We start from the raw sequence: 24,195 nt of genomic DNA, 5'->3' as shown, positions 1-24,195 counted from the left end.
GTTGCGTGGCTGCCATGTGTTAGTAGAGGCTGAGAGATGAATGAAAAATCTCTAGTCCCTGTGTTTCAGGAATATTGGGTCTGTTTGGTGTGAAGGTAGCACAGGCAAGAGGGTGCACCTGCATTGTAGACATGTAGGGAGGGCAAACTCCCTCAAGGAGGGACCTCTGGGAGGTTGGAAAGATGGGAAGGGCATTCCTGACAGATGGAAGAGCATGTCCAAAGGCTTGGAGGTGTGGAACAGTTGGAAACTCAGTGGATGGAAAAATGTGAACTGGAGACAGCTGGCAAAGGCCCAGTCAGGATTCCTGTGAACTCAGCCAGCCCAGGTCTTATTCTGAGGTTCAGGGAAATAGCTACAAGGAATTAGATAGGGGAGAGTAGAAGAAAGATGGAGAATCTTATTAAAAAGTGAGCAAAAGGTTTGAACAGAAGATTCCAAAGAAGATGCATGTGGTATACGTGAAAAGGTCTTCAGCACCTTTAGTTGTCAGGGAACTAAATTCAATTAAGTTACAGGGAGAGACTAGCACAAGCCCCTAGGGTGGCCTTACTGCTGGGAATGTAAAATGGCACAGCCGTTTTAGAAAACAGTCTAACAGTTTGAAATAAAGACACATATGACCAAATTCTAGATATGTACTCAAGAGAAAAAAAGCAAAAATTGTCTCCACAAAGATTTTTATTTAAATGGACACATTATTCATAATATCCCAAATCTGGGAACATCTCAAATGTCCTCAACAGGCTAGGGGATGGTACTGTGGTGCATTTATGCAGTAGAAAGCCACCCAGCCAATAAAAAGGATCAAACTTGGGATATACAGCAATGTGGATGAATCTTAAACCCATACTGAACAAGAGAAGTCGGACAGGAAAGGCTGCATGCTGCTTGGCTCCGTTTATATGAGACTCTGGAAGAGGCAGAACCTGTGGTGATAGGAGTCAGCTCTGGGCCTTTTGCAGGAGGAGGGATTCTTGTGAGGTAGTTGTGCTATATCTTGATGGGGTGGTGGTTATGCCTTCATGTGTATGTTTGACAAAACTCATCAAAGTGCACTCAAGATGCTTGTGTTTTACTGTGTGTAAATTATACCTCAACACAGTTGAAAATGAAAAAGGACACAAAACTGGGTGAAAGGTGGCCTGGGGAGAATGTCTATTGAGCAGAACACAATAATTTAGAATCTCCTACAGTAGCTGAGAGAGGATTCTAGAAAGTATGGAGCAGATAAAGCCAAGTTCAGGAGTTAAATGATTTTGAAGGAAACTTGTTGGTAAAATCTTGTACTTACAGATTTTAAATTGTTAAGTTTAAACATATTATCACTTTAAAACCCAAATCATGGGTGATGGAACATTGATAACTTATTTGGACATTGTGAAAGAGCTTGGTTGGAGTGGTTGGAGTCATGAGTTGCTTCTCTGCCCTGCCTGCTGCCTCCAGTACATAGATTCCACCGACCTGGAGCCCAGCACCCTGCAGGAGGAGCCTGTGCGCTACCACGAGGCCTGGCAGAAGCTCTGCAGTGCTCAGTAAGTAGCGTTCTTTCTGGGGGGCCAGGGTTCTGTTTGTGTGAATGAATATAGTCCTATGCTTCCAGCCGTAGGTAATCTACTTTGTTAAGTGTCTTAATTACTAGAGAGACTACCTACTGGATGACTTCAACCTACCCATAGATTTGGATTCGAAGAGATCCGTTCTGATTTTATTGATAGTTTGCTGCATTCATCTCATCATGAGGCTTAGCGATTTTTTCATCCAGAACATTTGAAGAGTAGCCATCGGTAGAATTCCAGAAATTATTTTTAGCAGCCTTTTTTTTTTGTGGTCCTGGGGTTGGAACCTGGTATCTTATATATGCCAGGCAAGTGCTCCATCACTGAGCTACGCCTCTAGCCCTGGCAGCTGTCCTTTATAATAGTCAAAAGTCAGCAAGGATCTTGGGTCCCCTGGAGCAGGTGAATGCTGTGGGGCATGCAGCTGGTGTTGACCTGCTTGGTCAGCATGGCTCACTGCTGGGGAAAAAGGCCCCTTCTGACTCGGGGAACTCTGTGAGTCAAGAGGAAAAGTAAATTGTATTTATCTAATTATATGTTAAAATTCACGAGCCAAGTGCTTGGGCCAAATGCTGTAGCAGCCTTACGGTGATGGACACTGTCCTACTCATAGAAGTATTTTCTCATGTGACTAAGTCTGTGGTTTTGTGTGCAGTTTCTAAGTTCAAAGTGTTGATATGAACAAATTAATTGACACTCTTTAAAAGAATACAGACTTAGTCCCAGTAGCAAAATATATGGAGTAAGTTCCTGGTCCCAGTACCTTGGCAGCAGCTTCTCTGTTGGTAGTTGCAAGCTGGGTTAGTGGAAAAGCGGAGTTGCCTTGTGGTTTGTTCCCCTGTGCAGTGGAGTCCTGGTTCCAGGAGGATTTGGTGTTCGCGGTACTGAAGGAAAAATCCAAGCCATCGCCTGGGCTCGGAAACAGAAAAAGCCTTTTTTGGGTAAGGAACTGTGCTTGCTCTCGCCAATCTGAGGAGCCATTTGGGAGGGAGTTATAAATACAGCAGGGAGATATTGAAACACGACATGCTCAGTCTTTTTGGTTCTCTTTGGGAAAGATTCATACTTTATTTTTAAATATAAAAGTGTATTAGCTACATGTCAATGCATGGAATATCTAAGAAATTCTGTTTGTAGTGCACAGGAGATTGAGTCTTATGTCCTGCTCACTTGGCATACTAGCCAGTTATAATTGGACAGAAATGGTTTTGAATGCTTCCCGGTGCTGTACATTTTAGTAATTTTCAACTTGACCAATTTGTGAGACCTTAATGAGGGAGGATAAGAAAACTTGAATTTTATACTTGAAAACGTGAAACTGACTGGACTATTGCTTATTTTTTAAGTTGGATAACTTTGCAGAAGCTGGGATCTTTAGGTCCACTTCTTCCACCCAGCTTTTAATATCCAGCACAGATAAAGCATACCAGTGGGATGCTTACTTGTAGCAGGAAATTAAGAGTTTGTGGTTATGACCCTGACCATGCAAGACACAGTCAGAGCCCTTGGCAAGGCTGGTGGGGAATGTGGGAGCTGCCTTTTCAATGGAGCTTCATTTAGTTTTCTCTCCCCCTGGAAGGTGTGTGCTTAGGAATGCAGTTGGCAGTGGTTGAGTTTTCAAGAAATGTGCTGGGATGGTCAGGTAAGCGTGCATTTAGAAACCCTCATTCCTGCTTAACCACTTCCTGAGTGCATGAAGGCATTGCCTGTTGGTGGTAGGAGCCTTGAGATGGTGCCTGGCTCCTCAGAACCTCCATGTGCAGAATGAATTTTGGGACTGGGTTGCCCTGCAGCTCTCCACAGGGGAGTGGGGGCGGGGCCAGCTGCAGAAGCCCATCTTCAGCTCTCTGTCCAGCATGTTCTATTCTTTAAATTCTCTCTTTGACCACCATGGCCACCATCTCCCTGGTACCCACCAAGAAATCACTGGACCAAGTTGTTATAAACTTGGGCTCTGGAGCTGTCACACCTGAGCCTAAGTTCTGACTTTGTCACTTATTATGGTTGATTTTAGATGATTTAGCCTCTCTAGGTCTTTGTTTCTTTTGTAAATGGAGTCAAAATGGTACTGACTTCACATAGTTGTAAAAATTTGGTGAAGAAATGCATGTAGGTAGTCCCTAGCCGTGCCTGGCAAATAAGAAATGCTCATGTAATATCAGATCTGCTCATTAACTGTGTCGCTGTGACAGACCATCCCAAACTTGGTGGCTGGTAACAATCATGACTTGACAATTTCTCATTGTTCTGCTGAGTGGTTGTCTGCTCGGAGTTGTGTATCTGGGGTCACTCACTCCTGTCTGGCATTCAGCCTCGAGCTTGGCCCAGCAGGACACTGAGATGGTGTGTCCAAATTGTGGCTCATCATTTATTAATTTAGCCCAAGCTTCTTCACACACTGTAGTCTGACTGCACATTGTAGCCAGGCCCACTGCACAGGCATTTGTCAAACTTGCCACTGTCCCACTGGCTGAGGCAAGTCACAGGCCAAACCCTGACTTTGTGGGAGTAGATGGTGGGGGTGGTGTCACAGGGCATGGGTACTGGATGGGTACTGGATGGTCTGGGGGCCATGATGGAATAGTCTGCCACAGTCATTTATTCTCTGTAGCCTAACTGACAAATACTAGCTTTTCAGAAGACATGTAAGTTCTTGGAAAAATAAAGCATCCTGAAGGGATGTAAAAGCGGTCTGGGTTATGCAGTATAGGTGATTCCTCAGTGGCCAACTTGGCCAAGCTGGGTTTCAGTTCATCTCTCTTCTGAGAGGCTGTTTGACCATAGCCACAGGAGGGTAGCTGAATATAGTAGGCAGCATGCCCCTGGTGCTGGCATTTGAAAGCTGACAGGGCTCTCTTTTCACCCTTAACCCCAGAATGGCTTTTGCGATTTCCTGGACTCTTGCGCAGCCTGACCTCTTGCCTCCCACTTGGGTTCCAGATAGGTGGGTGACTGGCCATGAGCTTGCTCTTTAGAGGAGACCAGGCCCTGCTTCAGGCCCAGGAGGGTAGCAGTAGTTAGTGCTCACACCAGGACCAACATGTCCTTTTAGTCTGTAGTGGTTAGATGGTAAGTTTATTCACTGATAGGTTGTTATTTCCATCGAAATCAGTTTCTGACTTGGCAATTGTACCAGGCAGTTGAATAGGGCACATTAGATGCTAAAGATGAAAGAAAAGGAGAAGATGGTTCTTGCTTATTTTGGAGAGAGTCTACAACAAAATGTTTTAAAAAATAAAAAAAAATTGACAATGAAAAACTGTCACAGATTTTTAGGCTGTGCCGTTGTTTTTGTTCTCCCCATTGTGTCCAACTTGACTTTCCAGAAAGTTAAAGACTTGATAGAAAAAATTCACCTATTTGTGTGTTGAGTATCGTTATATCTTAAAATGCTGTCCCTAGTTTTTATTTCACCATTGATTTTTAAACCGAGAGAGGAGATTGTGATTTAGCACTCAGCAGTGATCAGTTTTGTTTTTAGCTATCTTCATAACCCAAGTATTTTGACTTTTCAGATGCCAATTCTACAGAGTTTGACCCCAAGACCAGTCATCCTGTGGTGAGTTTGTGTTTGAACCTTCCCAGGGTCAGAAGGGGCTGGAAGGGCACTCAGGACGCAGCGGATGGTTAGAGACAGGCAGTGAGCCTTGCAGCTCCCTCCTCCAGAATCCTGGGGTCTTGTGCTCCCAGACCTAATGGTTAGGAAGAACTATGGAAATCACTCTGGAATTCTCACTGATCTTTTCAGTTCACTACAGAAAGCCTTTTAAGGTGCCAGCCCTGACAGCTAGAGGGGATTCTGATTAAAATAGCTTTCCACCCCCACTCCCTGGGCTCCCCGGAGTAGTATTCATATGAAGTACTCCACATGTACCACGTGCCCACTGCTGTCCTCACTGTGCGCACCAGCCCGTGTTCTCCAGCAGCAGTCCTGGGGTGGGATTGTAATTAAAGAACTGTTGGGATGTGGTACTGATTTGTTTAATGGTAACCAAAGCTTTTACAGGCCAGCATACCTGGTATCATCTCTCACTTTGGTCACATGGCCTGTCAGCCTACCATATTATTAAGGCTTACTGGGGAGGGACGGTGCCTTTATTCATCTTCGAATCCCCAACCCAGGAATGGCCGGCATGTTGAAAGCCATTTTTTTAACTTCAACATTCAACACATTCTGAGTACCTGCTCTGTGCCAGGGGCTCTTCTTGTTACTAAAGACACTGATGAACTCAGTGGACAGGGTTCTTAATCTTATGGCAGGCAAACATCACCTGACATTGGACTTTGGGCTGGGGGAGTGGGACACAGAGGCGGCCCTGGAGGTCAGAAGGTGCACTGGAGCACCATGCTGAGAGGTGAGCTGGCCTGTCCTCTGGGATGCCATTGCCCACCCCTGCTTGGTGCAGGCCCAAGGACTGGGCAGCTCCTCAGGACTGCGGAGGGAGCAGATGTCCTGACACAGCTAGGCTTATGTCCATGCTGTGCCGTTTGTTCTTGGAATGTGCGACGGCCTGGTTCCATGTCATCCCAAGTACTTAGGGGTAGGTACAGTGTCATGAGGAAAGGCCAAAGGGTTGAACCCCTGTCCCGGAGGTTTAAAATGATTACTAGGAGACAGTTTCCTGAGATAGCATCTCTTACCAGGGAAGGCTAGAGAGGTAGGGCCTGCTCACAGGTGGGCTGCATTCAGTGGAGGAGTTCCAGCCACTAACGAAGCAGAGTTTGGTAGTCTGTGTTTGTTTTTTGAACGTCTCCAGGTCATAGACATGCCAGAACACAACCCTGGGCAGATGGGAGGAACCATGAGGCTGGGCAAGAGGAGAACCCTGTTCCAGACCAAGAACTCAGTCATGAGTAAGAGCTGCCTTGTACTGGCCTGGCCTTTGGCTTGGCCTGTTCAGGATGTGTATTGTAGGGGGGTGCTGGGGCTCTCAAGAGTCAGCCTGGCTTTTTTCTTTTTGTTCTTGCTTTTGAATTTTTTTCCCTCCTCTTACTCATCTTCTCCTAGGATGTACTATGGTAGGCAGGGCAGCAGTGTGGGTCTTAGATCACTGGCAATGCGGTCAGGACTCTGTGGGATGTGGACAGGGCAGTTAGGTCACATCACTGCAGTCTGTTTCTTTCCTATACTGTTAAGTATGAAATTTGATGATTATTATCTCACAAAAATGAATTTCATATGGGTCAACTCAAATAGATTTTACTCAAAGTATTAATATTTGCTAGAGATGAAGGGAAATTGGGCAAGAAAAGTACTTAAGACATTTCTCTTAGTTCACCTCTTCCACCCACTCCGCCTCCCTACCCCCAAACATTCTGCCATTGATTCTGTGGCAGAGGTGCTCTTGTGTTTCTGTGGGAGCTCTTTGGCAGCCCTATTAGTCTTCCAGTTCTCGTGTTCTGTGGACTTGGGGTCTCCCTGGAGTGGGTTAATTAAGCAGCCCATTTGCACACACGGTGCTTCTTTGCCTACAGCCACCAGGTGCTGGCACCTTCAGACATTGACTTGAACTCTTGTCCCCAGAGTTCATCTGAGAAGCTCTAAATTGTCTCTCTTCCCACGCTGTCCTCAGGGCTCAGGGTGCTTGGGTCCTGGTCTGTCTCCTGGATAGCTTCTAGCAGCAGGGCACTCTGTCTTTAGCTTGAGGGAGGTGGCGAGCCTGGTTCCATTGTGGTTCTTAGTGTGTCAGAAGAAGCCAGAAGCCAAGAATTAGTCTAAATTGTACTAAGAGCAGGAAGCATGGTCCAGAATTCCAGCAGCCTGTCTATGTGGACGATAACAGTTCCACTGGGAAGTAGGATGTGGGTGTGAACAGGGTATTTGGCAAGTCAAAAGTCATAAATCCAGCCTTTCTTTTCCCCAGGAAAACTCTATGGAGACCCAGACTACTTGGAAGAGCGGCACCGCCATCGATTTGAGGTGAGGATTCCGATTCATGTTTGCTCTTTTCTGTTACTTGGGAGACACAGTAACAGAGATCAGCACAATTATTTTTCATGGATCAACAGGTGAATCCAGTCTTGAAAAAGTGCTTGGAAGAGCAGGGCTTGAAGTTTGTCGGCCAAGATGTTGAAGGGGAGCGGATGGAGATCGTGGAGTTGGAAGGTAATTGCTGAAACAGTTGAATTTAATGAAAAATGAAGTCAGATTTCTTGGCACATGGGAAAGTGTAAAGCCATGAGTCGTTGCTCTGGACAAGTCAGAATTAGCATTGTCTTGTGAGGGGAAGGGTCTTGGTGACACAGGGGCCAGAGCCCCAGGAAGTTTATCCTTGTGTGTGGCCTTCCGCAGGCAGCCAGGTAACCTTAGGCCTCTGTTCTTCTTCCTCTAGAAAGAGGGTTGACTGCCCCTTTCAGTTCTCACATGAGCTGCGTGGCTCAACCTGTGGAAGTCACAGGAGCCAGGGGACCCAGGGAGGGTCTATGGAGAGGAGTACCCTTACCTGGGAGGAGACAGCAGTGCTGGGAGAAGGGGTTCAGGTCACTCAGGCTTTGGGGTTATCTCAGGCTTTGGGGTTATCTCTTCCTAGTTTCAGATGGTAATATTACTTTCAAAAAATTTAGGGTTTTTTTCTGGGGGATTGAACCCAGAGCCTTGCACTCATTTGGCAGTTACTCTACCATGAGGCCCCAGACTGTTGGTGTCGATTTAATAAGACTTTTTCTCATCTTTCACATTTTCTGCCCAAATACCTAATGGATCCTTTGGATTTCTATTTCAGATCATCCTTTCTTTGTTGGAGTTCAGTACCACCCAGAGTTCCTGTCCAGGCCTATCAAGCCCTCCCCACCATACTTTGGCCTCCTCCTGGCCTCTGTGGGGCGGCTCCCACATTACCTCCAGAAAGGCTGCAGACTCTCGCCCAGGTGAGGACACTGCTTCAGCAATCAGCTCCTTGTCTTCACCAGTCCTTTGGGGGTCACTGGCTCTCACAATGAGGTGTCACACAATCAGTCCCAAGAAAAAGCCATAGGCATCATGGCTGGGTCCTTAGATGAGGTACCACGTGTTCCTCACATTTCCACAGAGGCTCCTGCTCTGTCCTGGGGTTTTTTCAGGCTGCTTCCTTTGGTGTATTGATCAGGCCCTGCTCTCTGTAGCATCTGGTTCTGGTGATACTGCTGAGGAGCATGTTTGGCAGAGGTCTGTCTCCTTCATGTTAAGAGGACAGGGTTTTTCCGCAGGGAGTATGCCACACCCCAGGGGGATTTGTACCCTACTGCCACTTTATCTTAGGCTGGTTACTCTGAGTGCGTGGTTATCATTAACTGAATGGTAAGAGGAAGGAAATCCCTCAACAGCCTCAGGCTGAGTGTACTGTGTAGTGAAGTCTGATTTGTGCTCTGTGGACACATGTCCCTGCAGTAATAGTGGCTACAGAAACAAAAGTATCGTGAGGGTTTGGGCAGGAGAAGAGGAATAAACTTTCTGTATTCTATAGGGACACCTACAGTGACAGAAGTGGGAGCAGCTCCCCTGACTCTGAAATAACTGAACTGAAATTTCCATCAATAAACCATGACTGATCTGGCAATGTAAGTGATATTTTTAATGTTAAGTTGGTCTTGTTGTTTTGTTTTTTTAAACAGTGATAACACACTAGGATTGTAAGAATATCATGAAAGTTTGGTGCTAAGAACTTTTATCTGCTAGAGAATGGAAGTGTGACCATCAGTAAGTGGGCCACCCTTTTCCAAGTTACCTGCCCTGCTCTGGGGGCTGCTGGGGTGACACCAGTCACTGGGCAGGTGTCACATGGTTGATTGCTTCACAGAGGTGCCAGTCTGACCAACTAAGGGACTGGGTTCTTAGGCCTTGTTTCATGAAGTTGTATAAACTCAGAGATGGTGAAGGAGGTGACAGGCATGACAGCACGGCCTGTCATTTTGCAGCTTCTCAAGCTCTCACCAAGAAGTGTTTCAGAACTGATACTGCTTGTAAATAGTTTAGTTTGATTGCTGCTTATTCCGGAAATTCTTCAAAATTCAAACAGCAAGGAGGCTTTGAATGTCTGTTTAGTGACAGGGTTTGTAAGTTTATAAAGAACAATAATTATGGACATTGCCATGAATTTTAAAAGTCCTTAAAGATTACAGAGTAAACTGTATTTGGCAGAAATAGATTCTGCTGGTGAGGGTATCAGAAAGGGATAGGGTGGGGGTCTGGAAGGGGGAGAGTATGGTCCACTTTGTTGGTGGTCCCGCTGCAGGTAAGAGAGTTCCTGCCCTGAGGCAGGGCAGGTGGCCCTCCTGGATCCTGTGTGCCTGTACTCATGCCCCTGGGGCCTCTGCTGGCCTAGTGCTGGACTGATTCAGTGGTCTCCATTGATTCCCCTTCTGCCTTACTGATTGGCCACCTAACCTGTGGGCGTAGACAGATGGGCAGGCATGAGAAGTCAGTCAGCATCAGGATGGCCTGGGTTGCTTAATCTGTGCCAGGTGAGTATATAACAGAGGCACCCCCTAATCCCTGACCCCTGACCAGGAAGACACAAGGGCCAGGGGCAGGGGAAGGCAGGTGGACATTTGGTCAGCCACATGGAGTTTCTGTGGAGACGTGCCTGTCAGCAGACCAGTAAGAGGAGGACTCTGTGGACAAAGAGTGCTTGTGTCAGGGCCAAGGCAGAGGTCTTAAAAATGTGTGATTCTGTAGGAATTATAAATTTAGCTTCTGATATTCATATTAAGTTCCTATTGCTATTCTACCATGAAAAACAGGATTGTTCCCCATGGCAGCTGACTGTACATTCTTAAGTTTTCTACTTGGCCATCATATGATTGCTAACATTTTTTTTTTTTTTTTTTTTAAACAGGGATGATTCTTCAAGAGAACCTTTGACTTTGACAAGAGTTTACAGCTATGATTTCACACTCGGCTTTTGACACTTCCTTTAAATTATGTTTTTATTAAGATTATTTTATTACGGGGAGAAAGGTATTTGGAAAACTGTCATTGGCATGTCGCATCATGTACACTGTTTCCGGGTCCGCCTGCTGTTTGGCCTTTCCCGTGTAGGTCAGGAGGTTGTGAGATGAGAAGCCCACATTGAGACGGGTGCTGACAGCAGGGGCTGATGGAGGCCTGTCCACCACCTTGTTTCTCCAACTACCTCGTGTCATTGTGGATTCGAGCGTCTTGCCTGTTGCTTCCTTTGGGTGCCCAGGCCGTTGCTCAGCGCAGGTGGCTGGAGCAGACACGGGAGGATCACTGTGGGGAGGATCACTGAAGCCGGTGCTTCCCCTGTGGGGTGCTGGTGACCTCCTGCACCGCCTGTCACCAAAAGCAGTGAAGCCAGAGCTGAGGCCTCAGTGTTGCATTGAGTTGTGGAAGCTCTTGGTGCCAATTGTGGCTGGTCCTTGTCCTCCAAAGGGACAGTCAGTTTGGTGTCACATGATGCAGCAAGAAGTTGGTGTCTCTGAAGTATGATTTTAAAATTGCACCTCTGGCTGCATCTCCTGATCCTGGGGTTGGGAAACACTCCTTGCATCAAGGGGTCACTTTAAAAAAAAATAATAAAAAGAATCTTTGTGGGGAAACTGCCTCTAAAACCCTCTCATATATAGACAGCTTTGACCCGAGGGTACTTTCTTCTTCCAGAATGGTGTTAACTGCAGTTAAAATGCAATATGAAAACTATTTTCTTAATGTGATGGAATAGGCATAGCCACTGCCTACTGTATTCTGGCTGGACTCCATGTATACTCTAACTTAAGAAATAAAAAATGCAGAACAAGAGATGCCTTTTCATTCTCTTTATGTCTGTCACTGGCCAGGTGGGGAAAGCTGCAGCGTCTGGCTGGGGTGCCGCTGGTGCCTGCTGCTCCTCTGGCCTGCAGCCTCAGTGAGCAATCCCAGTGTTGTAAGCTAGAGACGAGCCTTTCTTTTGAATAGGAACCTGAGTTTTCAAACAGGGCTTCACATCCTGGTTCTCACATGTCAGGACAGATTGAAAGTGACATGAGTGCCAAGTGTACAGCTTGTCAGGGATAAGGCGGAGGGAAGAAGTACAGGCCCCTGCACAAGGAGCCTTTTTGCTAGTTGCAAACTGGGCCCCTCCCCAGAGATGAGAGTGGCCGACCAAGGACCTTCTGAACCAGCTGGACTGCTTTCTCCCTGCTCTGCTTCTACCCCCAGCCTCTGGAATACAGGTCCAGCTCATGGTCACTGTCCTGGGTGAGGGGTTGGTGACAGAGGCACCCACTCACCCTCTGGCTGCTGAGCACACCTTGTAGAGATGAGCTGTCTTCTCTGCTGAGGCAGGTATTCCGGTCTCAGGTCACCTGTTCACCAGGCTAACTAACAGCCTTCACTTGCTGAAATTTGAGATACTGGGTTTGGGGAGTTGAGGTGGCCCAGCTTCTACTTCAGAGAGACTCAAGAGAAATAGACTCTTGTCCTTCCATTCATGGTCCAAGGGGGAGCCTGCCTTCCTGCTCTCTGACCAAGAACAAGTCACCTTTGTCTGCCTCCCTTGCTCACAGACTGACCTAAAACACTTCCACAGAGCTCTTCATACTTGTCTAGGGCTTTTATTATGGCTGGTTGAGTGGAATTCTGTCCTTATGCTACACAGCAGCCTGTCATTCCCCACACTGAGGGAGTGACAGGTCCCTTGAGGTCACCAGTGTCCTGCGACTGAGGACTTGGGTGGGTATAGGGAGGTTTGGAAGAGCTCCCTGTAGTCATGTTCTTGCCCCTGGTGAAGATTCCCTTAAGGTGACTAGTTGCCTAGGACTGGCCACCTGCAGAACCTTTCTGAGAAAAGGAACTCCACATAGCTCTCCAGGGACTGCAGAGCTCAGCCAGATGGTGTCGGCCTGCCATGCCAGTGTCGATTGACCAGGGCCCAGAGGTTTCTCTATGGTTGGAAGAGACTTGGTGGCATCTCTCCTGGGTTCTGGGCAGTCTGAAGCAGCTGAGCTAACTGAGATCACCTTGCCTTTGTAGAAACTGGCTACTTCCCACTAAGGGCATTTCTGAGGATTGTGGTGCCTGGCTCATAGAAGTTGGCCAGAAACTCTGCTGTGGCTTCTTGAGTAAGGTTCCCACCCTCATGCCTGGTGCTGGGGATAGAACCCAGGGCTTTGTGAATGCTGGGCAAGCACGCCACCACTGAGGGACAACCCAGCTCAAGTAATCCATTCTTTGTGTAGCTCTTGAGCAGCTTCAGCCACCCTGGGACAGCCCACTGGGTGAGTTACAGACAGGGACCACCATGGTAGGTCACGTTGCCTCTCTGCCCTTGTGCTCTTTCCAACAGCCTCAGACCCTGATAAACCACAGAAACAGTGTTTACACAAGAGGAAGTTGTTACCACTAAACTCTGGCTTCACCTATTTTAAGTCAACTTAAAAATCACTGATTTTGGAGGTCACAAAGTCTAGTTTTGCTGTAGATAGATAACACCTCTGATGTGTGGGTTATGACGATAATGCTTGCCTAGGCTACCTTTCAGGAACTTGAAAAACACTTGACTATTTGGGCTGCAGATGTCTGGTGGGTGGCTGGGATGAGTGTCTCATATGCTTGTCTCCTTTGTTTCCTTAACTTTTGGATAGACTCTACTCGGCTCTGCCTGTAGATGTGTCAGTTGCCTTTGGAGCAGGCATATTTTCTTCTTCCTACCCTTGTGCTTTTTCTGCAGCTAGAGCAGCCCAGAAACCCATAGTCCTTTAGCCCTGTCATAGGCCTAGATGGAGCCCCAAGGCCAGGGTGTTTGCACAGGGGGATGGGCACCAGCTACAAGAGTGGTTCCCAGGCAAGTTGACTGTGACTGGTGGTATCCTCAACATCTTTTGGAACCATGCTCCTGGTCAATGGAAAATTATCAGACTAGCCCATCCCAGCAAATCAATAAAAACTTGCATTTCCCTTTATTTAGGGAGCAACATGGGCCATTGATGAGTGCTGTTTCCCTTTAGCTGAAGCCCCAGTTAAAGCTTTGCCTATACATTTGGGCTCATTTCACTTGATTTGCTTCTGTCATCACTGAGTCAAAAGTTCTCATCTCTGGTATTACGAGTTTGGTAACCTGTCATGATACATACATCCATGATACACTTGGTCTCTAACCAGTGTGAGTGGTGGCCAAGGCCAGGCTTGTATCCTGTCTGATAAGTGGGAAACCAAGTCTCAGAGCAGTTGTGAATGGTCCAGGCTGTGAGGGCTGGCGAGTGGGGGTGGGGCTGTTGGAGTGAAGGTGGAAGGAGTTGGTGGGCATGGCTGGCATGGCTGGTTCAGGGGGCAGGAGGAACGTGGAGGGCTGAGTAGGTGCTGCTCTGGCCTTAGTCTTGGCTTGGCAGTGGGAATGGTAGAGGAACAACAAGAGCAAGAACCCTCTCCAGAGCCAGGGTTGGGGGTGCTTAGAATGGGAGTAGCCCTTTCCTGTGCAGGTGCTGCTCTGGGCTAGGGCCAGCACCCTGGGGACTTCCTGATGATGACAACGCCTGCCCTGCCCACTGCTACTCTTACAGGCAAAGAAACTGAAGCAAAGAGGTGAGTGCTTTGCCTCAAGGCACCTGGCCTTTAACATGGAGCTGAGCTTGAGGCTAACTGGGCTCCTGTCGCCACCCACAGCCCTGTGTGGTAGGAGCCCAGGGTGGACTGTGTCTCCTGGACAGAGGGGGATAGAGCAGGGAACACATGACCCAGCAGTGTCTGGCTGGCTGACAAAGTGTGCTAGAAATAACCATTTGCACCCCAGGGTTATATGACTTATTAAGGATCTTTAACAATCTCAAGTTCCAGCAAGTTAGGGGAGAGGGCTGCAGGATGGCCTGTTTGCCTTGTAAGTGTTTCCAAACATGCCTTACTGGCTATGGGGGACCTTCCTAAGATGACAAGTTCCTTTCTGGCACTGTCTAGCCGATTGGAGTCATAGACCTCAGCTTGGGCTAAAAGAGCATTGAGGGAGAGGGACATTTCCTTACAGCTCAGCCATAGGATGAGTCTGACCAAGTTCTTTCTGAAAGTCCATGCTGGGGTTTTGCTGCCAAGAACATTCTTGGCTACACACAGAGGCTGCTCTGGTGAAGCCACGTGGGTCTATGCTGAAGGAGCAGGAAGCTAGAGCTCCCTCCCACCTGCCTGGCCCAGGTGCGTTTTGTTGCTAGGACTTAGCCCAGATCAGAAGTCTCTGCCTCACCCTGTGCAGCTTGGCACTGTGCAGCCGCCCGTGGGGCCCTTACAGGACACAGCAGGTGCAGGACACAGGCCGCTGTTGCCTCAGCTGCTGCTGGAGCTGCTCCTTTTCCACCGTCAGCACCTTCACCTTCTCCTCCAGCTTGCTCAGTTCTGTTGTCCACTTCTGAGGGGCAGTATAGCACAAATGGCCAAGCTGATGTCAGCCCCAGCTGTCCACCTTCACCCTGGAGCGAACTATAGCCTGGGGGGGGAAGCCACGACCCAGGCAGCCCTGGGCTCTTGAGAGGCTACAGAGCACGGATGTGGGGAGGGAGTCTTCCTCTGCAGCCTCCCAGATGCTAGGATAGGCACAGCTGCCCCCTAGCCACATCCTTCCCTCAAACTGACAGCCCCCTTTGCCCTCTGCCTTTCCACCACCTGGCAGTTCCCTCTTGCAAAAAGACCTCCTCTTGGGACTATGTCCAGCACACCCCTCCCCCCGTCTGGAGCTCCCCTGAATGTATTACACAGTCCTTGGGGTTTTCTTGTAACTCTCCAATATTCTCATCTCTCCGGCCTCCTGTTGTTCTCAACAACAGAATACCTCAACCACTCAAGTTGGGTGGGTGGGGGTGTTAGGCACCATGGAAAGAGGGACATAGATTTTGAGGCCTCTGCTTGGGCCTCTCCTCTAGCCACTGGACAGTGTACTATAGGGGATGGCCCTCCTTTGTGCTCATGGGTTGACACAGGACACAAGGACCCGAGGACACAAGATGGTCTGCACGGGACTGCTCAGAGAGGCTGGAGGAGCTGGGTTGGGTGGGCCCTGCCCACTGCAGCCTGGGCCTCCTCACCTGCCTGTACCACTCCTGGATGGCGCTGACGGACAGTGGCCCCTGGATGCTCCCGTCCCGCCGCAGGAACACCTCCCCCTGGTCTGTCTCATACAGCTGGGGCTCCCCTTGGGTCTTGGGGGTGTGCACAGTCAGACGGAGCACCTTGGTGGGGGAATGGCAGCTTGGGTGGAGGCCACAGCTGACGCTGGCAGCCCCAGTCCTGCCCAGGACTCCACCCTGGCCCTGGCTCCTTAAGGGAGCAGTGGCTCCTAGAGGGATTCCTTTCCCCGCCCCCCTGCTCCACTCCCCACCCCCGCGAGTAGCACAGGCCATTGTCCTGCTGGGCCATGACAGATGACAAGCCTGTCTGTCCCACAGGCTTACCTTGAGAGGCACATTGGTGGTGGAGGCACTGATGACAGGGATGAAGGTGAGGGTGTAGGCGCTGGGAAAGACCTGGGGCTTGAAGCTCTGCAGGATGGAGTCCACCAGCAGGCGCGCTCGGTCCTCATCGCGGTGGGTGCAGCGGATGCCCTGCACCAGGCCGCTGTCCTCCACACCCACTAGCAGGCTGCCTCCTTCACTGTTGAGGAAGGCGCATACATAGCGCCGCACGTGGTGCTTGAAGGCGAGGTTCAAGTACTCGCCACCGCCCCGCTTGAACTCCATGTTTCGTGTCTCGTTGCCCAGGAAAGTGCCCTGGAAGAGGTGCTCCTGGCCCAGGATCTCCTGGTGCACAATGGCGCTGTCAGAGCGCACTCCGCTGGGCCGGTTCTGGGAAATCTGCCACTGATGGGCGCAGTGCCACCTAGATGAGGAGTCTGCAGGTCCTGTTGGCATGGGGAGACTGGAGCCATGGCTGAGACCCGGGCTGGGGCCAGGGCTGGGGCCAGGGCTGGGGCCTCGGCTTGGGCCACTGTCCTCCTCCTGCTGGGGTAGGGGTCGAGAGTGGGGCATATGGATCCTTGGGAAGTCAGGAGCCCCTGCCTTGAGACCAACTGCCAGACCTCCAACAGCGCCCCTGCCTGAGGTCCAGCCCCCGTGGACATCCTGATGCCTCCTTTAGTCTGAGGGCCTAATTCGCTCACCCTCCTGCCATCAGCGTGGGACCACCCTGCTGGTTCAAGGGTCTAAACCAGCCACTGCCCCTTCCCCTCCTGGCCTCTTTCTAAGTTTGGTGTCTGGCTTGTGGTATGCCTGGGTGGGTAAGAAGGGAGCTTTCTTCCTAGGACTGGGAGCGGGCACATCTGTGTGCCAGTCTTTTCCCACTTGGGTTGCAGATAGTTCTGTGAGACCCAGGGCCTGAGGATTGAGTTCCTAAGTACCCTGAGGTCCCCATCCACGTCAAGTTGCACGTTTCTGAACTGAGAGACTGCACTGGCTTCATGATCTCCCTGAAGCCTGACTGCTACTTCCTGGACCTCTGACAAGTCCTCCTGAATCCCAGCTCTCCTCTGCCCTTCCCAAGCCCACTTCCATGGCTTCTGATCTGTTGAGAGAGTGGTCACGTCCTTGGGGCTCTTTCCCTAGTCCGGGCCTCATCAGGAAGCCCCTCACTGACTCTCCTTTTCCCATGCATCCTCCTCTAGCCCTAGGGCAAGTCAGGGGGTCACCCCCCCCCCTGGAAACCTGTTCCTGGCTCCTGCTGCTTTCGCCTCTCCAGGGTTGGGGGCTAAGCGTGGGCTGGCACCCGCGATGAGAGGCACTGCCCTACTAGCCCTGTGGCTCCACAGAGAAGACTCACTTATCAGTCCAGGGACACCAAGCAGCTTTCCCTACAAACTCAAACCCTTGCCCTGTCCCTTTGCAGGTGCTGGTCCTTCTGCCTGGAATGTCCTGAGTGCCTCTCCAGGTCTCCAGTCTCAGCTTGTTCCCTGAGAATCTGTCCTAGAGAGCAGTGAGCACTGCCCCATGTCTTCAGACAGTCAACTCCGATTTGTGACTGGTGGAATCTGGCGCTGCTCATGAGTGGGGGCTCCTTGAGGGCAGGGCCAGGACGGAGTGGTGTTGGTGTTTGTCTACTGGGCAGGTGAGGTAGGCCAAGGAGAAAAATCAGGACCTGTGTATCTGAGGTCCTCTCAGGCTGAGGTTGGAATGCAAAAGGGCCCAAGAAAAGCCCCACACTCTGGCTTTTCTTCAGACAAGCTCAGGCTGGCCATCTGTTCTAAGGGATAGTGGCCCTCTGGGTGAAAGTGGGCAGTATGAGCTTCAGGCTTTAGGCCAGTGTCACTTGAGCAGCCGCAAGTCTGCAGATCTGTCCTCATTTTTTAAAGACATCCCCCAACCCTGCAGGCCATTCTCACCCAGGCCTCCCTTCTGGGTGTCTTTGGGACTGGCTTGGGGAGGTCCCACTTACCTCTCTATAGATTAGTGGCTCCCGGGCCTCACTCAATACCAGCTCCTTCCCCCGGGCTGTCAGCTCTTTGAGGATCAGCTTCTCCTCCATGGCCATCTGCAGGCGCCAGGGTAGGGAGGCCAGGACATCCTTGTTGGTGGCCACCCGCACGAACGCATAGGCATTCCGTGGCCGCCTCACCACCTCGATGTGCTCCCGTGGGATCCGCAACTCAAGTCGCTCCAGGGTATCCCGCAGCAGGCAGGCGAGCACGGGCACTGAGAACTGGGGATTCAGGTGGCCCACATAGAGCGTGTACATGTGGGGAACTGCCCTAGGGCTCGCGTCTTCGGGCAGGGACTCTTCTTGGGGAAGCTTTGGCAGGGGCTGTTTGCTCTGGGACTCCATGAAGGTCTCCCACATCTGTGTTCGTGCTGATCTCTTACTTGGGGTCATGGGGTGTCTTCCTGGAAGGGATTCAGGGTTCCTCCCTGTCGACTGCTCCTCCAAGGGCCCTGGGCTCTCAGATGGCCCAGGACCTCACAGGGAACTCAGGTGTGCCAAGGCTCCTGGGGGCCTCTCAGACTGGCAGAAACTGGTCAGGGCCACAGAGACAGAGAAGGAGGACAGAGGGCCACCAAGAAGTGGTCTGCCACACACCTGGGCAAGAGAGAGTGGGAAAGGACTGAGCCAGACCTCAGAGCCTGCAGGCTGACTGAGGGTATTTGCCCAAGGAAGAGCAGGAAGTCCCAGAATTCAGGTCTCTAAAAGCCTCACCACATCCTCTTGATGACCCCAGGGGTCCTGTCTTCCATCCCCAGTCCACAGGCTAGGGGCCTCGTAAGTACCCTTGGGGTTTTCTGCCGACCAGAAGATTTTTACGGCCTCCAGGCTCCAAAGAAACCTTTTAAAGAGGATGTTTTGGAGAAGACTTAGCCCAGGACTCAGGGCTGGCCAGCAGCTCCATGGCTGCTTTTTCCTACCTGGTCCAAACCCAGTAGGGACTCTGAAATTAGTTAAGTATGAGGTCAGAGGGTTCTTATGCTTTTTGGCACACTTACAAAATCTATGTTCCCTCCCCAGAAAAATGGCCTTTGCATATATATATATATATAATCTGAGGAGGCTGAGAATGGGGTTTAGAGCTGGGCTCCTGTGCCTTGCCCCCAGGCCCAGGAGCTGTGCCTGTGCACATACCAGTCCCTCCACTCACCCCCACACAGCCAGCCTCTGGCTGGTGTGGTAGGTGCCACCAGCCTGCATCTTTTCAGGTTGGATCCTGGAGGCAGGTGGGGCCTGGGAGCCACTGCGGAAGGGGCAGGGGCATTCAAGGCAAACAGGAATAGGAGGAAAGAGGCCTAAATCCCTCATATCCTTCTGGCTCCTGGAGGAACATGAGAGGTGCCAGTTCTGAGCTCCCACAACCTCCTGACCCCTACTAGCACCTCCCAGGGCACTTAGAGCTTAGCATGGAGGCAGGGAGAACCAGGGTCCTGGGAAATGGGCGGGGCCTGCACAACTGCCTCTGTGATCTCATGAGGGTCAACAATGCCTTCTTGGCCAGCTGTGGACAAGGCCTCTCCCACACCTGCAGACATGACTGCCCACCAACCACATAAGCTTGATCATGGGGCTCCTTCTGGGCAGCTTTCAGAAAGCAGGGGCTGAAGACATAGTTCCTCCCTTTGCAATGCCTTTCTAGGCCCGAATGCCCACGCAGGCCACCCAGTTGTCACCACTTTCGGTCCTGGTGCTTAAAAACCTCTACTTCCTCTTTTGCTCTCAGGATTCCCTCCTGTGGACTGTTCCTCCCAGGGCCCTGGGCTTTCAGATGGCCCAGGACCTCACAGGAGACTCAGGTGTGCCAAGCCTCCTGGGGGCCTCACAGATGGGCAGAAACTAACTGGTCAGGGCCACAGAGACAGAGAAGGAGGGCAGAGGGTCCCAGCTGCTCCTAGGATGGACCAAAGTACACAGGGTCGCTTCCAGAACCACCCCTGACAACAGGCCCTTCTCTATGCCAGGGACAAAAGTTGCTATCTAGAAGAGTCCTGAAAAATAGATCAAGCGTTGTTGTCTCTTTTGAAGTACAGAGTTGTTACCTGTTGTTTGACTGGGACGAAGACATGGGTCATGCCCAGCCTCTCCAAATGCAGGGACCTGCTCCTGGCAAGTGGGGACTTTGGTAAGTGTATTTCAACATATTCTCTCTCATGCTGCTTCTGGAAGCTTCTGGTTATGGGGAGTGAGCGTGGAGGACAGAGGTGATGCTTCGACTGACTGAAGGACTGCTTGACAGTGTAGAGAAGGCACTTTCCTTGCAGGCAGCCATTCTGAAGATGTTAAGTTTTGTTTCCCTTAGGAATGGAGGCAGAAGCTCAAGTGGGGAACTGGAGGAGAGACGATGGTGTCGGGGAAGGGAAGAAGTCCCAGCCCTGCATGGTGACAGTGTGGGGCTCTGAGAAGACTGGGCAGCTGCACTGTCCTTGCCCAGGCCTAGAGCCAGGTCTGCCTCAGCTGTCTCCATAGCCCTGAGAGTAATGAAGGGATAGCCTGAGGTTTCCTGGGATCCCTGAGCCCTTCTTCCAGCCTTTCTCAACTGTGTCATCCATGAGGTGCTCTCACAGCACTGGACAGCTCGGCTGCAGCTGTTTCAGGATGGTTAACGCCAGTTGTGTTGGGTTGTGTGAAAAGAGACAGCTGGCCACAGAAGAGTCCTGGGGTGAAACACATGAACCAACCAGGAGTGTTCTCCTTCCTTATCTCTCTGCCTTGCCACAGGCAGCTGTTTGGCATGAGATTTCCCATGCCAAGCTGCATGTCAAAGCTTTCCTGCCCTCACTGGCAATCTCTCTAAGCCACGTTGTCACCCATTTTTCCATAGCCTTTAACAGACGTATATGAGCTGAACATTCATTTCACTTCCTTTGGGGGTAGGGATAAAAACTGCCTTTTATTATAATCACTAAATACAATTTAAAAAATAGTCTTTTAAATACAGAAATGCATTGTAATCGAACAGGGCTCTTTACCTCATCCCAGGCTCATAGCTATGGTTTAGAGGTCGAGGTGCTTGGCAGGCCACTCATGCGGTGATGGAACTGGGAAAGCAGTATCTTTTAATCCTCTTGCTGGATGTCTGTGATCTTATTGGCAAGCCTCATTTGGCACTGAAGGAAAAAAGCTCTGGAATTTAAGACTCTTGGAATGAGAGCTGGGGACCCAAGATGGAGCACAGAGATGCAGTGGAATTCCCCTTTCACCTTCTCTGGAGTGCCCATGTAACTGTCTACACAACCATGATCACTGAACTTGAATTGGGGATGAACATCTGCCTTCTTTCTCCCTCTCAACTCCCAAATTTAGTTTTTGCTAATTGCCCAGTGGGGCTAATCAAGGAGAAGGGGGACAGGGAAGCTCAGATACTTGTGGGAGAGACAGTAATGTTAAAAAAGCAAATTCTGGAAGGAATACTGTGGACATGGCCTTTGAGCTCTTGGGACCCATGATGCTCCAGCTTTGGCCCTTAGTCTTCTCTAACAAACCACCAACTGCATATAGATTCCTGCCTCACCTTTCATGGGCCCAGTCACCTGTAGGGTTTCTCTGAGACTCAAGGAGCTGTGCCCCAGGGTCCATCCTGCTGTTGGCTGCTGGCCTCTGTGAGCACCTGCAGTGGCTTTGGTATTATAGGCTAAGCACCCAGTTCTGATGCCTGGCTGTCATTGTTCCTGGACTAGAGGTTTGAAGCCTAATGGAATGTGGGAGCAAAACCAGATGCAATGATTTGGGGTGAGTTAGGGTAAGAGGCTTGTTGAGAGCCACAGCCCAGTCAGAATGATGCCTGGCATTTGCCAGAGGGAATGGCTGAAAGGTGATGCCAGCGAACCATTGAGATGATGATTTGAGTTAAGCTATATATAATTGCTGTGATGCTGGATTGATTGTATTGTATATTTGACCTTTACTGTTGGGCAATAAGGCGGCTCTTGCTGCCTCGGGCCGCTACTTTGAAGTTCCCATGAGTTCTCGCAGGGGTTCGGAGAGATTGGACGGAGCCCGGGCGAGGGAGTGTGTTCCCGTGTGGTGTGTGCAGTGCCGGTGAGAGTTGGGGAATAAAGAGTTGCTGTTTGACTCTACAAGGCTTTGTGGCAGCTCAGTTATTTGTGCCCAGCCAGACTGTGGCAGAGGCTGCAAAACTCTGAGGGCTGGCAGGGTGGGGTGCCTGACTGTAAGGTGGAGTAAGCCAGCTCAGGCTCTTTCTAGGAATTATTGTGGCACCCCATGTGAGAGCGGGGGCAGTGCGTCAACTTGGCTCACCAGTGCCACATCCCAGAGAAAGATTTAAGTTCCACAAGGACGCCAACGAGGGGTGCTGTGGATACTCCTCAGGACTAATGGTCTAGACAATAGAGCTAAGTATAGAAGTCCACCTGGCCAGCAAGCAGGAGGAGTCAAAGATGGGGAGGGCTTCCAGAAAAATGCCCAGTTCTTCCCTGACCATCCCTTAGTAGAGGCTAGGCTCTTGGGTTAACTTTTTTCCCCCCACTATGGTGCTGGGGATGGTACTAGTTAGGGCCTCAAGCACATTAGGCACGTGCTCTCCCTCTGAGCTGCACTACATCTCCTGAAGTACTTGGTGTCTTCCTCCAGATTTCCTTAGCAATGAGTCAATGGTGTCTTCCTGCTTCATGGGTGGGTGGAGTGCTGGGCTCCATGGAGTGGCCTTTCCTGCACCACACCGCGTGTGCAAGGGCCTGCCCACGGCCAGTCCAGCTACTTTGGATGACTGGTCATTATTAGAATGCCCCCGACTTGGTGAAACAATTCCACCAGTTGAGGGCTTTATTTGGTTTTCTTTTTCTTTAATCATTTTTGGCTCTGCTTTTCTTAAATAACATTTAATTCTGACCCCAGAGGTTAGTTCCTTCTCTTCCTTCAGACTTGGCATTTAGTCACTTTTTTAGTTCTGTTCCCCTGGAAACCAGATAAAAGCAGAGTGTCAATTGTTTCAAGGCAATATTTTTATTTTTTTCCTTTCACTCAACTATTAATTTTTTGATTGGTATTTCATAGATATACATAAAGCTAGAATTCTCTGTGGTATTTTTACAGATGCACATAGTATGATTTTGTCAAATTCGTTCTACATTTCTTCCCCTCCTTTCCTGTCCCTCCTCCCTCCCTCTTGATCTCCTTCTTTTCCACTGATCTTCTCCATCTTTATGATATCTGATTTCTCCCATTTTGCTTTCATTTCTGCCTATCAGAGAAAACATCTGACTCTTTTCTGTGTCTGGCTTATTTCATTTAGCTTGAGGTTCTCTGTTTCCACCCATTTACCAGACATGCCATAATTTCATTCTTTATGGCTGAATAAAACTCCATTGTGTATATATACCATTTTAATCCATTCATTTATCAACAGGCCCCTGGGCTGGTTCCATAATTTGGCTATTATGAATTGTGCTGCTATAAACATTGATGTGGCTGCATCACTATAGTATGCCAATTTTAGTTCTTTTGGCTAAAGACCAGGGAGTACAGCTGGGTCATATAGTGGTTCCATTCCTAGTTTTTTGAGGACTCTCCATACTACTTTCTAGAGTGGTTGTACTAATTTGCAGGTGTACCTTTTCCCTCATATCCTGGGGACCCTGGAAGCTATGCCTATCATATTGTTCAAAGAGATTTGAACATTTATTATCTGTATTCTTGATAATTGTTATTTTGACTGGAATGAGGTGAAATCTTAGTGTGATTTTGATTTGCATTTCCCTGATTACTAGCGTGAACACTGTTTCATATATTTGTTGGTCATCTGTTACTTTTCTTGAGAAATGTCTGTTTAGTTCTTTTGTAGGCTCTCTCTTCACATGCATTTCCTTTGCTGTGCAGAAGTTTGAAAATTTGATGACATCCCACTTATTGATTGTTGGTTTTATTACTTACACATTAGGAGTCTGGTTAAGGAAATTGGTGCCTGTGCCAGTGTGTTGGAGTATTGACCCTATGTTATCTTCTAGCAGTTTCACTGTTCCTAGTCTAATTTATTAAGTCTGACCCATTTTGATGTGACTTTTGTGCCAATAGGTAGGAATCTAGTTTCACTCTTCTGCATATGGATATCCAGTGTTCCCAGCACCATTTGTTGAAAAGGTTGTCTTTTCTCCAACATGTTTTTGGCACCTTTGTGGGTATGTGAATTTGTCTCTTGTCAATTCCACTGGTCTTCTTGTCTACTTTGATGCCAATATCAATGCTGGTTTGGTTACTATAGCTCTGTGGTACAGGATCAGACACTGGGATGTCTCCAGCATTCCTCTTCTTGCTCAGGAT

At 49.5% G+C, this 24,195-nt stretch overlaps 3 protein-coding genes across 7 annotated transcripts in view; 1 reads left to right on the top strand and 2 right to left on the bottom strand.

Annotated features, from left to right (window-relative positions):
- The window catches only part of Ctps1 (CTP synthase 1), a 29,539-nt gene extending 18,244 nt beyond the window's left edge, over window positions 1-11,295 (top strand). Inside the window, exons 10-19 of the mRNA XM_076862891.2 lie at window positions 1,447-1,535; window positions 2,406-2,500; window positions 3,139-3,201; window positions 5,075-5,118; window positions 6,317-6,413; window positions 7,424-7,479; window positions 7,569-7,665; window positions 8,282-8,426; window positions 9,002-9,095; window positions 10,373-11,295. Coding sequence (XP_076719006.2) covers window positions 1,447-1,535; window positions 2,406-2,500; window positions 3,139-3,201; window positions 5,075-5,118; window positions 6,317-6,413; window positions 7,424-7,479; window positions 7,569-7,665; window positions 8,282-8,426; window positions 9,002-9,086 — 771 coding nt within the window. The 3' untranslated portion in view covers window positions 9,087-9,095; window positions 10,373-11,295. The remainder of the gene's footprint in view (window positions 1-1,446; window positions 1,536-2,405; window positions 2,501-3,138; window positions 3,202-5,074; window positions 5,119-6,316; window positions 6,414-7,423; window positions 7,480-7,568; window positions 7,666-8,281; window positions 8,427-9,001; window positions 9,096-10,372) is intronic.
- A 3,448-nt stretch (window positions 11,296-14,743) lies between these two features.
- On the bottom strand, window positions 14,744-18,312 carry Slfnl1 (schlafen like 1). 5 transcript variants are annotated; one of them, XM_076862886.2, is made up of 4 exons: window positions 17,878-18,312; window positions 15,906-16,451; window positions 15,540-15,683; window positions 14,744-14,866 (listed from the first exon to the last, which is right to left on the bottom strand). In XM_076862886.2, exons 1-4 carry the CDS (start codon window positions 18,310-18,312, stop codon window positions 14,744-14,746), a joined length of 1,248 nt encoding a protein of 415 aa, XP_076719001.1. The 5 variants fall into 5 exon arrangements, with proteins under 5 accessions (XP_076719001.1, XP_076719002.1, XP_076719003.1 ...); XM_076862887.2 differs by having other exon boundaries at window positions 15,906-16,448; XM_076862888.2 differs by having other exon boundaries at window positions 15,906-16,445.
- Window positions 18,313-20,935: 2,623 nt separating this feature from the next.
- Scmh1 (Scm polycomb group protein homolog 1) overlaps window positions 20,936-24,195 on the bottom strand; it is a 195,840-nt gene continuing 192,580 nt past the window's right edge. Inside the window, exon 16 of the mRNA XM_076860635.1 lies at window positions 20,936-21,026. Within this exon, the coding sequence (XP_076716750.1) occupies window positions 20,976-21,026 (51 nt within the window). The 3' untranslated portion in view covers window positions 20,936-20,975. The remainder of the gene's footprint in view (window positions 21,027-24,195) is intronic.

This window comes from Callospermophilus lateralis, chromosome 7 (genome assembly GCF_048772815.1).
Source record: "Callospermophilus lateralis isolate mCalLat2 chromosome 7, mCalLat2.hap1, whole genome shotgun sequence".
Lineage (NCBI taxonomy): Eukaryota > Metazoa > Chordata > Mammalia > Rodentia > Sciuridae > Callospermophilus > Callospermophilus lateralis.
This window is presented reverse-complemented; position numbering and strand designations above follow the sequence as displayed.